The sequence below is a fragment of the Rattus rattus genome, chromosome X, assembly GCF_011064425.1.
Source record: "Rattus rattus isolate New Zealand chromosome X, Rrattus_CSIRO_v1, whole genome shotgun sequence".
NCBI classification, from domain to species: domain Eukaryota; kingdom Metazoa; phylum Chordata; class Mammalia; order Rodentia; family Muridae; genus Rattus; species Rattus rattus.
The window spans coordinates 110,522,200-110,536,738 of record NC_046172.1 but is presented as its reverse complement, the minus strand read 5'-3'; the positions used below and the strand labels follow the sequence as shown (position 1 = coordinate 110,536,738).

General features: G+C 41.4%; 1 protein-coding gene and 1 pseudogene across 1 annotated transcript in view; both read right to left on the bottom strand.

Moving 5' to 3' along the window:
• The window catches only part of Smarca1 (SWI/SNF related, matrix associated, actin dependent regulator of chromatin, subfamily a, member 1), a 70,219-nt gene extending 66,691 nt beyond the window's left edge, over positions 1-3,528 (bottom strand). The window contains 1 exon segment of the mRNA XM_032889621.1: positions 3,208-3,528. Coding sequence (XP_032745512.1) covers positions 3,208-3,378 — 171 coding nt within the window. The 5' untranslated portion in view covers positions 3,379-3,528.
• A 6,399-nt stretch (positions 3,529-9,927) lies between these two features.
• LOC116888657 lies at positions 9,928-11,614 on the bottom strand (annotated as a pseudogene).
• Between the last annotated feature and the right edge of the window lie 2,925 nt (positions 11,615-14,539).

Genomic DNA, 14,539 nt, shown 5'->3' with positions numbered 1-14,539 from the left:
TCATTATTTCTGTACTTAAAAATCTAATCACACACTAATTGAATCCCTCATCTTGAGCAGTATTATGAAAAGCAGTGGGTAACCACTTCATTGGCACTACTTAATTTTTTAAAAAACCTACTTTTTCAATCTTCTCATTTCTATTTGAGTATGTGTCCCAAAATACATTTCTCATACAAGAAAGGATAAAGGGTAAATAAGATTTGTCTAATGGAATAGTTGTGCATTTTACCATCGTGCAGTCCTTAATATGTTTAGTTTTTTGACCATTTCATAAATGCACATAATATATTTGGTCACTTTCACTCCTTTTATCCTCCTGCACCTCTGGTGAGCTCTTCCTTATCCCAGCTAATGCACCCCACATTCCTGTCCTTTTCTATGTGCAGATCTTATAGCGTCGATGCCAGGAGAGTGTAGCCCAAGATCACAAAATCTTCGGCCTTCCAGACCATGACTTTGGTGTTTTAACTCCTTCAAACTACTGTCTATTTCTGCATTCCTAAGTAATCCAACCTTTACTTAACCAAGCGAATTCAGAACTAGGCGGTAAGAGAAAATGCCCCTGTGTGAGCTAACCATCACAGTTGATCTACTTGATTCAGCTTTCAGACGCGTGTTTACCCTCATTTCTATCCAATTCTACCACATTTGATTTTGATAGTCTAGCTTTGCATACCCCAAGAAATGAAAGCAGTAGCAAATGCCATAGTAAAGACCACCAAAACAAGATTTATCATGAACATCAGGAATAGATGGCAGAACTCCAAAACTAAAATGCTTCTTCTTGTATAGTAGCATCCTTTATCCTTAGGGTTGGGCGTCACTGTTATTTTCATTATTTTATGGTAGATAAATGTCTTCTGATGAAAGTAGATGAGGTCTTTAAAAGTTGTAAGTGAATAGCTGGCTAGCGAGGAGACAGAAAGAATTATTAGAAACAAATAATTAGGAAGTTATTATTACTAAAAGAGTCTGAGAAATGATTATTTAGTTGAGGGAAAACAGCATGCTTAATGTCAACTGGTTTTGTAACACTGTCAAAATACACCTAACTTATGACTATGAGGAAAGGATAAATGGGAACCCCTTACAGATTCAAAGTAGTACAAAATATACTTAATATTTTAAAGGATTTATTTATGTACATCTCTATACATCTGTGTGGGTATATGCACAAGTGGGTGTGATGGTCCCATGCACCAAGTGTGGAGGGACAGAAGAGGGCATCAAGTGTCTTCCAACATTTCCACTTATTCCTGAAGGCAGAGTCTCTCCCTCAACCAAGAGCTGCCTTTTCTTCACTAAGCTTGCAGCCACCAAGCCCCAGCAATTGTCCTTTCCTATCTCTGTCACCCTCAGGTATGTGCTGCTTCATTCTGTGTTTGCTAGAACCCAAATTCTAGTTTTCATGATTATAAATCAAGGGCTCTTAACCCTTTCTCCCATCCCATCCCAAACCTTGCTTTTAAGGACAAAGGAAAATTAAATTTAAAAAAAAAAAAAAAGGTTGGCCAAAAATGGGACTCTTTAGAGAATCAGGAAATGCAGCGTCTATCCTGAGTGGATATATGAAATTCTTTCACAAAGGCATACAGAGTTCATGAATGTACAGCAATACACTTCATACTTATTGCATAGATTTTTATTGAGCCCCAGTCTTTTCAAAATGGAAATCCAAAAACATATACGATTGCAAAATCCAACATTGACTAGCCTGCGAAGAAGAAGAAATAACTAACACATTTGTCTAGTCCAGAGAATAAACGGGACTAGATGCATTTTTTAATTTCCTAACCAAATTCTTGGTATTTGGCCCAGCTTTAATGATCAGTAGCATCTTAATGATCTCAGTACCACGCACATCTTACACGCAGGGTTTTCCATGGTTTTCACTTAGCACTTTCTGTTTAATCAACCTTGCAACAGTAAACTACATGACTTAACTAACTAATGGATTTAGCATCGTTCTTCTAAATCAAGACAAAGGGTGTTAATTTCCCCCCAAAAGCTATTCATTTAGTCGTATATCATTGTATAATGATTTATACAAAGCCACTTGAGATTCCTAAAGCATAATTTCAATTACCCACCATTTTTTAAATCATCGTGTATATTGTTAAATGGGGGAAAATCCACCTATAAACGATCTGTTCTGCAATTTTATTATACACCAAAACTTCTTATGTTCCACCCTATTTTTCAAAGCATTGTATAGTTTTACTTGTATATTCATGGGAGATAATACCTACTTCCTGGATTTGTCTTTAATAGGTGTGACAGTGGTCCTCTCTCATGTGTTCCTCCTACAGAGTAGGACTTTACAACGTTTAAAATAAAATGTGTCCAGGAGTGAATAGTGCCCCACTAGGCAAGGGAAGTGAAAGGCTGGAAGGCCAAAGGCCAGATAAGAGGATCATCAGGATGTCCTGGAGTGAAACACTATATCATCAGGGGCGGGGCAGGAGGGGGAGAGGGTGCAAAGGTTGGACATTTTCGTAAGACAGCATGGTTCCTCAGTGTGAGGGTTGTAAGATAAAGCTCAGAGAGGATGTTTTCTTGACATAACACCCCCCCTCCTCACCATGAGGCAGGGATCAAAGGAACATAAGAGATTAATTTTTTTTTTTATTTCTGTATTCCCAAAGACAGACACTGCCAATCACAGCAAGCAGTATCTTCCAACCATTCTCCCTCTTCCCCTCCCGCCCACCACCACCACCAGCAGCACCTTGAAATTTAAATTACAAAAATAAGCCCCAGCCAAATCCCCTTCAAAGCGATGGTGGGACTGAAGGGCCCTGATTTCCCTGGCAGAGGCCGACGGGAAGAGGGGGGTAGAAGAGCGAGCAAGGAGAGGGAGAGGCGGAGGCATTTTCCTGCACAGCCCCATCCCCCACAAGGTTCCCCCCAGTTCCAGGAAGGTAGAGGGGGCCCGAGGCTTGGAGAGACTCGGGGCTCAGTATCGGGACACCCCGCCACCCGGCCGCGCCCCCGCCCTGCCCCGCCCCCGCTCAGCAGGCGGCCAGCAGGAAAGGGGGAGGGGAGGGAATGCTGGAGGGTTCTGCCGCCCTGCTGCCCCCATCCCTGCGGTGATCTTGGTACCTGTCGGCGCCAAAAGGTCAGGGTTTGGGCCCCTGCGAGGGGCCAGGCACAGGATGTGTCCAGCACACACAGAGCGCGCGCACACACCCCTTTCCTATTTACCTCCTTCTTCTCGCCCTTCTCAGTGGCCGTGGTGGCTTCGGTGGCGGCAGCAGCCGCTCCCTCCTCTTTAAAGGTGGACGGCCCGGGCTGCTCATCCTCCAGGACCACGATTGTGGCTCTGGCATCCGAGGCTGCCACGGTGGCTGCCTCTGTGGCCGTGTCCGGCTCCATGGCGTTGGAGCGGGAAAGACGAGGTGGGACGAGGAAGGGGAGAAGGGAGGTTCCTGGGCGACAGCGGTGGCTGCGCTAGAAAGAGCTTGCTAGAGCAGGGGTAGGGAATACTAGCTTCCAACCCCTTCGCTCGTCCCCCACCTTCTTTAAATAACCCTCAACCCTGCCCCACTTCCGTCCACCCACCCTACGTCATGGCCTCCCCCCCATCACCTTCCCCCCCTCCGCCCCCCCTCACCAATCGCGAGACTCCCCCTCCCCATCCAGAGCCCAGGCTGGTCCCACACGACCAACTGTTGCCTGACTGTGGGGTGCACTCGGGGGTGGAGAACAAAACCCACAGCTCATGGACCCTTAAAAATTCTACTTCTCCATATGCCCCCAGCAGTGAGCCTGAGTTTCCCCTGACAGATGTGTGCAGAAGAAATTCTCTTTCCCTTCAATCCGTTCTACCTATTCTGCACCTCTGTACCTTGGGGCGCTCTCCCCTTCTTGCACAAAGAACTCCTCTGCTTATGAGTGCGCTATGGGTCTTTCTCAACATAGTGTTTCTTTGGAAAGCTCACAGTCCCTCTAAGGACTGCCCTTTCCCGGGTTTCTGAAAGGATTAGATTGATGGTTAACAGTCACCTTCAGAGACTCCTCTGAAAGAGAACTTGAATCACTCGATGGCAAATATTCTGGTAGAAGGCAAAATCTGACTCACATTTTATGAGTAAGTGTTCTGCTTTCCGTTCTGATTTTCTCAGATGGCCAATAGGCAGGAGTCCCTTTTTTGACTGCACCCCTGAATTTTAAGAGTCAAGGGAGACAATGCCAAAGTCTTCCCCAAAACCTAGGACAACTTGTGATTGGTTACCTCATATTGGTCATTGAATTGAACAGCTATGATGTTTTTCGCTTCTGTTCACATCCTTCTATTAATCAATGATCACTGAATGTATTTGGTAAAAGGTACAAGTATGTATAAACACATCTATTAATTATTGTTTCTTTGTCTCCTCATCATTTATCAACAATGGAAATACTGATATCTTAACCTTTAAAGTTCAGTTATTAGAGATGACAGACAACATAACATGTAAGAAACAGTATATCAAATCATCACAAAGCATAATGTTTCCAAAATGAAGCAAATGAAGCAAACCCAAAGTAGATGTGGTTGGGTTAACTTCCATCAATACACCTTCCTAAACAACCAACTAAAATAAGGTGTGGTTTATGCAAATAGTACCATAGCAGTCGAATGACTCCAAATAGTTATCTATTACTGTTACCCATACCTTAGTGTAAATAGCTGAAAGATTCTGTCCCTAAACTAACTAACACTCTCCCTCTCCCCATCCCCCTACCTCTCTCTCCCTCTCCCCCTCCCTCTCCATCTCCCCCTCCCCTCCCCCTCCCTCTCCCTCTCTCTTTCCCTCTCCCTCTCTTTCTCCTCCCCCCTCTCTACCTCCCCTTTCCCCCTCTCTTTTTTTCCTACTTCCTTCCCTCTCTTCCACCTCTTTCTTTTAAGGTAGGGTCTTGCTCTGTAGCCCAAGCTGACCTTTACTATGCAGTGACTCTCTCAGCTTCTTAAGCCCTAGGACTACAGGCATAAGCAATCATGCTCTGTTCCATGATCCAATTTCAAACACAGGAAAAGAGGAAAGGAAGAAGCTGGTGACTGGAGGGGTGTACCAATGAGAGAGAAGAACCCGAAGATAATAACTTCTCATTTTACCTTCATTATTTGTGGATCCCTCCACCCCAGTCCACTGTTCATATTTCTTACTGAAGTAGAATAATATACTACCCAATGGGCATTGAGTGCCTTAGTACAAGAATAGCTGGTGTTCCTTAAGCATCAGATTCCATGAAAAAAATGAGGAAGAGGAGGAAGAAGAGGAAGGAACTAAGTAAACTAACTGACCATTTGAATATAAATTTTCTATTAAATATGCAAATATATTAAGGAATGCAAATCTTACGCCTTCCCCATTACCTGTACAATCTCCTAAATCATTAAGGTCCTTTGGTAAACAAGTTACAGAAGACCTGAAGGGACACAGTAAAATACATATATCTAGCAAACAGAGGAAGTAAGGGGTCTTTCTTTCTTTCTTTCTTTCTTTCTTTCTTTCTTTCTTTTCTGTTTTTCATCCAAACTTCACCTGAAAGAAAATAGAACTCTCCTTTTTATCACCTGCAGCTTGTAGAAAAGGCATAAAAGAACAAAAAATATTTGTTAGTCCCTCCTAACAAGGTACCGTGTGAAGCTGATTTATCCATTACTACTATACATGTTTATGGTATACCGTGGATGAAATGTACTCTCATCAGGAAAACCTTTTCTGTGTGAACAGTGTTCCATGTTCCAAGAGTAGAATGTGGGAATTAATTTGGGGACTGGGAATAGAACATATTTGTACTTTGGCAATTTCCCACATAGTATAATGTGATTCTTCCTTTTTGAGACAGTGCTGAAAGTGCATTCATGTATACACATTTGGATGTAAAGGTTGATGCTTAGTCAATAGACTTTGCCACAGGATTCATGTAAATATTAGCTTTTGGCTTAGAGCAACAGCTGCTATGTACCCTCCTATTGTGAATCTGTCTAGAATTCATAATTTGTAGACCTTGTTCAAGTCAGCTTGCTTATGGTTCTCAGCACCCTGCTCTAGCTGCATCTACTCTACCCTATTATGAACTTGTGTTTTGAAATGGTCTTTAATTTTAATATTCCACTGGGATTGGAGAACAAGGCAAGAACCGGAGCCGTGTGAATGTAGGAATCTCAAAATTAATCTTGCCTCCAATACTAGATGTCTGTTTTAACAGATATGAACATCATAGAAGTTGCACAAGTGTTATGTCAATAGAGCAAGGCATGTCCAGTAGCAATCAGAATGCATGTTCATTTTGCTACTCATGTATTTCACAAAATTCATGAAGGCCACTTCACGGGTTTGGTGTTGCTTCTCTTAGCCTATGTCTGAAATTTCTCCTGGGAACCACATGACGGCTTCAAGTCACATCATTATCTTTCAAGGCTAGAACACAGGGGACTGGTCAAAGTATCTTAGTTGCAGCTATGATACCAGTCCGCTTGAACCAATAATCTTCCTCTTTTTTTGCTTTGTTTTATCTTAATTTATGGTAGTGGTGTTTTTTAAAGCCATATGTTCTTGGTACTGATAGTGTTAAGGAAATGGTCATATCGAATAGACACTTTTTACAGTGTTACAGATAATTGTATTACATTCCTTCCTTGTACTATTTAAGTTTTCTGTAGTAAATTTATTTTTTAATAATTTGGCAATTTCACACATTCATATGAATAATTCAATCCCCTGTCTTATAACCCCCCCTTCTGTTGGAACATGTCTTCTCTGCCAAGTCACATTTTACCTTTACATCTTCCCTTTGTATGTGACCCTCTGAGTTGAATTAGGAATTTTGCCCACACATGGGTAGGAGGTTATTGACTGAAGCAAGAGTGTGACTGACACTTCTCCCTGAACAACATTTAACAGCCAATAGTCCCTCGTAGACAGATGGGACCTTGGACCCACCTTTCATCCATGATGAAAAGATAATAGGCCATTCTTGTGCTGGTCTTGTGCATTTAGCCACAGTCTCAGTGTGGTGGTTACATTATGTACTGAAGACATCTTTCTGCTGCACATCTCCACATCCTCTGGCTCTTCTAGCCTCACCCCCACCTTCTGTGATGTTCCCTGATCCTTGGTTTACTACATTCTCACTATCTGATGTTGCTAATCCTCCCAAAAATTTCATCAAACAAAAATAAACTTAGTTGTTTTGCACATGAGAAAATGAGAATTTAAGGACACAAAATTCTAAAGTTCATACCTAGTAAGTGTTATAAACCAGATTCAAATCCCAAACTCATGCAACCTCTCTTTCTCTCTCTTTTTCTTTCTTTCTTTCTTTCTTCTCTTTTTCTTTCTTTCATTTCACCTTTATCAAGCTCCCTGTTTGTCATGGGGCTTCCTCCTTAATCATGGCAATCATATTGAGAAAATGACTGAAAAATATTTATCACCTATCTCCCTGGTGTTTCCAATAAATTATCCAAACATAAATGATTCTTAGGATAGGTAAGAAGGGGAAACCCTAATGGAAACAACTTAGATATTCCAGAAGAAATCAGAAAATAAGTGTAAAGCACATTCACAAATGGAATACTACAAAAACATTAAGAATGATTATCTGGGGGCCACAGAAGAGGTTCACCAGTTACAAACACTGCTGTTCTTCCAGAGGACACAGTTCAACTCCCAGCACCCATATGGTGGCTCACAACCATCTGTAATTCCAGTTCTAAGAGATCTAATGCCTTCTCCTGGCCTCTTTGGGCACTGCATGCATACAGTGCACAGACTCACATGCAGGCGAAATACCTATACACATGAAACAAAAATGAATTTTTTCCAAGAAAAAAATGTAAAGAAGGATCATATAAATAGGTATTTATTGACACAAAAATATGCTCTTAATAAAGAGTTGAATGAAAAGGAACATCAAAAATAGAATGGTCTCATTTTAGACGAAAAAGAAAGAAAAACTTACGTAAATAGAAAATTCCTACTCCAAATGTTACCAGTAGTTACAGCAATGTGGTAGGACCATGGGAGACATTTTTTTTCTTTTCTATTATACCTAGTTGTCTGTGATGAAGCTGCATCTTTATGTAAGGAATAAAGAAAAATGGTAAAGGATGAAAATTAAAACATTGCTTAAAGCAAGAAATGTGAGCTAGTAAAAATCCGTCAAACACAGGAAAGGAAAACATGAGTGTGATAGCATACACCAAAAATCACAAGAGAGTAAGGCTAGAAGTTCAAAAGGTTAGGGCCAGCCTGGGCTACACAGTGAGAAAAACAACACAATTTTATCCTGAAGAAACAATGTGGCAGTGATGTGTAAAGTAGTAGAAGCAATATGGATTATTTTACTGAATACAATAATGTCAGCTGGGTAAGGAACTGCCTCTGACTATAACCATTTTAAACTGTATGTACAGAAAGATTTTCCTACTTTTAAAAATTATCTTGTAAAACCTAAGTGAGAAAAAAGATACATAAATTTTTATGTGCCTTCCAATTCTGAAATTAGATCCATGTATAATACTCTAAGATATAAAACATGATAAATTATATGAATTGTGTTTGTTAAATGCATAATATCATTCATGGTAAAATTATTACTGGCAGAGTAGCAGATCCAAAAGCTGGAGTTCAAATTCTACTCAGTTATTGAGTCACTCCGGCTTCAGACCTGCATCTATAAAACAGATAGGATAATATGTAACTTAACGAGGTTAACAAAGATACAACATAAAAATGGATGAAAAAAATTAAAAATGAATGAAAACATTTTGGAAGGTGCTAGTGTATAAAATTAAATCAGTGGATGTTAATTAACAAAAAGATAAAACTCAAGGTAATATTTCAAGTTTCAGACCAAGCCAAGGGTATTTTTAAAAAACTGGCTGGAAGTCAGCCCTAAACATTTGCCAAGTGAGCTGAGTCTATTGCTATTTGTAAGGGTCAGCAATGGAGTGCAATTGCATTTTTCTAAAGGCAAGTTCCCTAGAAAGGCAGTATATTAGGCAAAGGAGAGTCAAGAAGACACTTCCCAACTTAGACTGACACCTACCTGAAGACAGGGAACATACCTAATTCATCTTTTTAAGAAATGCTTTGTGTATGATAGTACAGTTTGCATGTCAGATGCTATAATAGAATGATTCACGTTTTGAAAATAACATAGGGGTGTTCAGTCGAAGAACAGACATCATAGCTACATTTGGCCCTTCATCCTCTGTACAATACCTTTGGACAAAAGCTTCTACATCAGCTTTTCATGTTTCTTCCATTTTCCTTCTTTTATCTTGTCCTAGGTTCCCAGTTTTAACAGATGTCACACATATAACAATACAAGGTTCAATTATTCAGGCATCATCCCTAGTTTCTACTACTTATAACTCACTGAAATATAGTTTGAGTTCAAATTATATCTTTCCTTGAATGAATGCTCTATGTGATAGATGTGTTGCTATCTGTAATGACAAGTTACCACAACTGTTTTTCTCAGGTTTTATGGTGCCTTTTAATGTGGGCCATTCATTTTCTTTCTATACAGCTAGGACACTGTGGTTTGGAATATCTTCAATCATCCACTAATATGATTCTCGCTCATTTGAAGATCACTTCAGATCTGGTACTGCATCACCTCGATACCATACGCCATAGATTTCTCTCTGGCATCATGGCCCGGTACAGAGTCTGAGTATTATCCAGGCCATGCCATTTGTCCCGAGGAATATTCATATTCACATCCTCAAATGACACACATGTATTCATCCACTTCACTCTTTTTTTAAAAAGAAGAATGGAACTTAATCTTTATTTACAGGACACGACAGGGTACGAAATTCCACATAGAAATAAACTCAGGACAGCTTCATAGAGTATGTACAGTTTATAACTGTTCAAGTATAGTTTGTTTGTGAAAGTGCTGCAATAACAAACCACATTTAAAAAGAGTTCTTAGTAGAGAAACAGTAAGACAAATTTGTGAGAACACAGCACAGTACAGCACATAGCTAACAACTTTGTGCTTTGGCTGGACATTAGAAGTTAAAGGTCCTGGGAGCTCCATCCTGAACTTGGAAGGCGAAGCCTTCAGAGGTAGTTTCTGACACCACATTTTGATCTTCCTCTCCCTCCACTGACAAGTACTTCTCAATTAGGTTCAACGAGGCCTTGTACACAGACTCGTTCTAATGGCTCTACAGTGCTTCAATTTTATCCAAGCCTCCACACTCTTCAATCATTATACTGAGTTTTTCTGTCTCACCTAGTTTCTCTGCAGCTTGAAAGATATTTGAAATGGCATCAAGAATAACCTGAATAATTTTGGTATCTTTTGCACTCAAGAGGTTCATCAAAGTTTCTATTATTCCACAATGAACCAGATACACAATCTGTTCAACAGTCCCGCCGCTGGTGTAGTTGGTTATAGCCCATGTGGCTTCCTTCTGTGTCTTAAAGTCTGCCTTAAAAACGACACCAACGAGAAACGGGATGAGGCCATGATTCACCACTTGCTGTATCTGGTCCTGGCGGCCGGCGGTAATGTTCGACATTGTCCATGTGGCCTCCTTCTGAATACTAGTTTTGGGGTTTGTTAGCAGGCTGGGAAAGACTGCAAGTGCGCCTGCATCGATCACTTTCTGAGTCTGTTCATCTGTTCCGGTGACAATATTCCCTATGGCTCTCAGTGCCGGCGTCACAATGGGCAGTTCAGTAGCTCCTAGAAGCTTCACAAGTTGGGGAACAAATTCCTTCTTCACAACCATCTCAATGTGCTCATTTGGCCCATCAGTCAGGTAGGAAATGGTCCAGCAGGAGTTTGCTTATACTTCTGGATCGTTGCGGTGTAGGAGTCGAACTAGAGTAGGAAGGATCTGCTCAACAGCATCTAAGGGCATGCAGGATTCTTGTTTCGACAGAGGTTTGAAAGTATCCAGGTAAGATTCCGCAAGTAACCACGTGCCAAGGATGACAGATCAGGAACTGCAAGAAGTGCCAACAGTGGATCAATTGCACCATGTTTGATAACTACGTCTCAGAAAACTGAGCCGTCACCTTCAATGTTTCCAAGAGCCCATACAGCTTGCTCGCTGATGTGAGCATGGGGAGATGCCAAGAGAGAAATAAATGCTGGGATAGCACCTCCGTCCACCACAGCCTTGGTCTGTTCGGATGTTCCAGAAGCAATGTTGGTGAGTGCCCAAGCAGATTCAAACTGAATGGGACTACAATCCGTTTTGCCCAAGAAGGACACAAATTTTGGGATCAAACCAGCCCGGATAATGTTGTCTATAGGAGGATGCTTCTCTCTAGAAAGCGGTTTCCGAGCAGCTTGAGTAGCTTGAAGCAGGCTTTCCAAATTTTTACTGTTTATGCCTTTAACAATGTCCTCAACAGACCAATTTACAGTACCCTGGTTGTTTTGGTTTTCCTGTAGTGGAGAAGTAGCGTCATCAGGGAATGAGCTGACGTTCCTCCTTTTCAGCATCTGGTCATTTTTTTTATCTTTCTTAAGTTCCACATTAACCTCTATTCGGCGGCGCCGCATTTCTGTACTGGCTTTCCCCTTGTTCTTGAATCTGTTAAGCCGGGCAGCTGTTGAGTTGGCATTCTCGTTGGTGGACATGGTTGCTGCTGCAGGAACAAGGAGGAAGGAAAGCTGCACAGCCGGTTCAGACTTCCACGAAAGTCGGTGCAGGGCTCTCAAGCTGCGGGTCGGCGGCTGTCGAAATATCCACTACCCCTCAGCCCTCAGACTTTGTGCCCTCTTCACTCTTGAAAAGAAAAATACAGAACTTGGGAATTGTAGCTTCTGGGACACAGAATCCAAACTCAGCCTAGGGACAGCAAAGAGAAAGAGCGGTACATAGAATACCTTCAAGGCTCCTTTACAGTGTCTATCAGTTACTTTTCTGCTGTTGTGACAAAATATAAGGACCAGGGTAACTTTTTGCATAATTTTTTAAATTTATTATTTTATTTATTTACAATTCAACTGGTACTCCCCCCAAGCCCCCACCCAGTTCCTCACCCCATTCCCCCTCCCCCTTGCCTCTGAGAGGGTGCCTCCTTCCCCATCCCTTTTCCCTGAGGTCTCAAGTCTCTCCAGAATTAGGTGCCTCTTTCCCATCTCAGGCCAGATCAGGCAGTCCTCTGCTATAGATAGATAGATAGATAGATAGATAGATAGATAGATAGATAGATAGATAGATAGATAGATAGATAGATAGATAGATAGATATGCTGGGGGCTCAGACCAGCCTGTGTATGCTGCCTGGTTTGTGGTCCCATCTTTGGGATCTGCCAGGGGTCCAGGTTAGGTGAGACTGCTGGTCTTCCTTTGAACTCACCCTTCCCTTCAGCTTCTTCAATCCTTCCCCGAACTCAACCATTGCGGTCCCAACCTGGGTCCCGACTTTGGTCCCCACTTCAGTTCCATGGTTGGGTGTAAGAATGCATATCTGTGTCAGTCAGCTGCTGCTAGAGCCTCTCAGAAGGAAAAGTTTACTTTGGCTTACAATGTAACAATGATAAGAGGCCATCCTGGTGGGAGGCATGGCAGCAAGTGTCAGACTTGGTAGCTGGAAAGGGAAGCTGAGAGCTCATATCTTTAAACACAAGCATAAAGCCAAGAAAGTAAATCGGAAGTGCTATGAGAATGGAAACACCCAAAGACTCCCCGACACAGCCCATGACGTACTTTCCCTAGCAAGGCCAAACCTCCTAAACTATCCCAAGCAGTGCCTCAAACTGGGAACCGAATTTTTCAAATACCTGAGCGTATGTGGGACATTTCTCATTCAAACCACCACATTCCTCCTAGCCCCCCATGGACCCGTGGCTATATCATAATGCCAAATGTACTTAGTCCAGCATCAAAAGTACCCACAGGCTTTCTCAGTCTAAACACTGTTTACTGTCCAAACTCTCTTCTGAGACTCAAAGCAATCTCTTAATTGTAATATACTATAAAAATCCCCAAAAGCAAATTACATACCTCCAACATGTCTTAGCCATTGTTCTATTACTGTAAACAGGCACTATGACCATGGCAACTCCCATAAGGAAAATATTTAATTGGGGATGGCTTACAGTTCGGAGGTTTAGTCCATTGTTTTTTTTTTTTTGTTTTTTGTTTTTTTTTTTTTTTTTTTCTGGAGCTGGGGACCGAACCCAGGGCCTTGTGCTTGCTAGGCAAGCGCTCTACCACTGAGCTAAATCCCCAACGGTTTAGTCCATTGTTATCATGGCAGGAAGCATGGTGGCATTCAGGCAGACTTGGCACTGGAGAGGGGCTGAGAGTTATACATCTGGATTATTAAATAAAAAAAGAGAGAGAGGCTGGGCCTGGTTTGAGCATTTGAAATCCAGAAGTGTACCCCCAATGATACAGTTCTGCCTACAAGGCCACAGCTACTCCTACAAGGCCATACCTTCTAATAGTGCCATTCTTTGGTGAGCAACCATTCAAACCTATGATCCTATAGGGGCCATTTCTATTGAAACCACCACACAACATATGATTGCACAGAATGTATCTTAGCATTCCAAAGGGGAAGAGGAGCATAGTGAAGAAAGTCTAGACCAAAGCAAGACCAGAGGGAAAAGAGCAATACCTGTAGACGCATATCCATTGTCAAAGGGCTTGGATGTTACCACCCCTCCTACACCTCCCTGTTGAAATAGTTTCACTCCCTGTATGTAGACACTATTGGCAGATACCCCATGGCTCTGACACTACCCAGCTACTTTAGAAACCAGTCGGGTACTACATCACATTACTAGAATTGAAAACATGTATTGTGGTAGAGACAGAGATGTACCATCTAGATACTACTTCAAGGAAGTGCATTCTGTTCATATTTGGAGAGCAAAATAAAGAGATAACCTTCAACTGCCTGCTTCCAGAGTCTGCCCCAGTTGCAGAGAGCTGCTTGAGCCAAGGTCTTGTACATCTAAAGTGAATAAATCAAGCAGGGATGAAAGGGATCATTTCAGCCACATGGTAAACTCACCAGTGGGCGTTATTTGTTCCAAGGATTCAATGAAAATGTACTCTATGTACAACCACTTTTGTGAGAAACTATTAGGTGAATTTAACAAAATATGAAGTATATATTATATATCCTCAAACATGCAAATATATGTATCTATCATATGTTTATATGTTATAACATAAAAATAAGAACAAGGAGGAAATAGTTATCACAAAAGTCAAGATAGTGGTTTATGGTCAAAGGTGATAATAAAATTTTTGCTGAACTGGATATCAGATCTACAGCCCTGTCTCTGCTAAGGAAACTTGTTACCACTAAGCTTCTCCCATAGCCCAATCTTCAGATGTTTTTTTAAACAGACAGTAATGGCACAGACCTTGAGAAATGAAAATAAACATAATTTCTATACTTAGAGAATTTGGGCTCAATAACCAGTCCGGTGTTGGGGGAGGAATGATGAGAGAAGTATTGCATTCGATTTCCTGTTTCTATCCAGACAGAATTTACATGGGCATTTGCTTTATAATTATTGTTAAAGTGTGCATATCTGTTTTATTA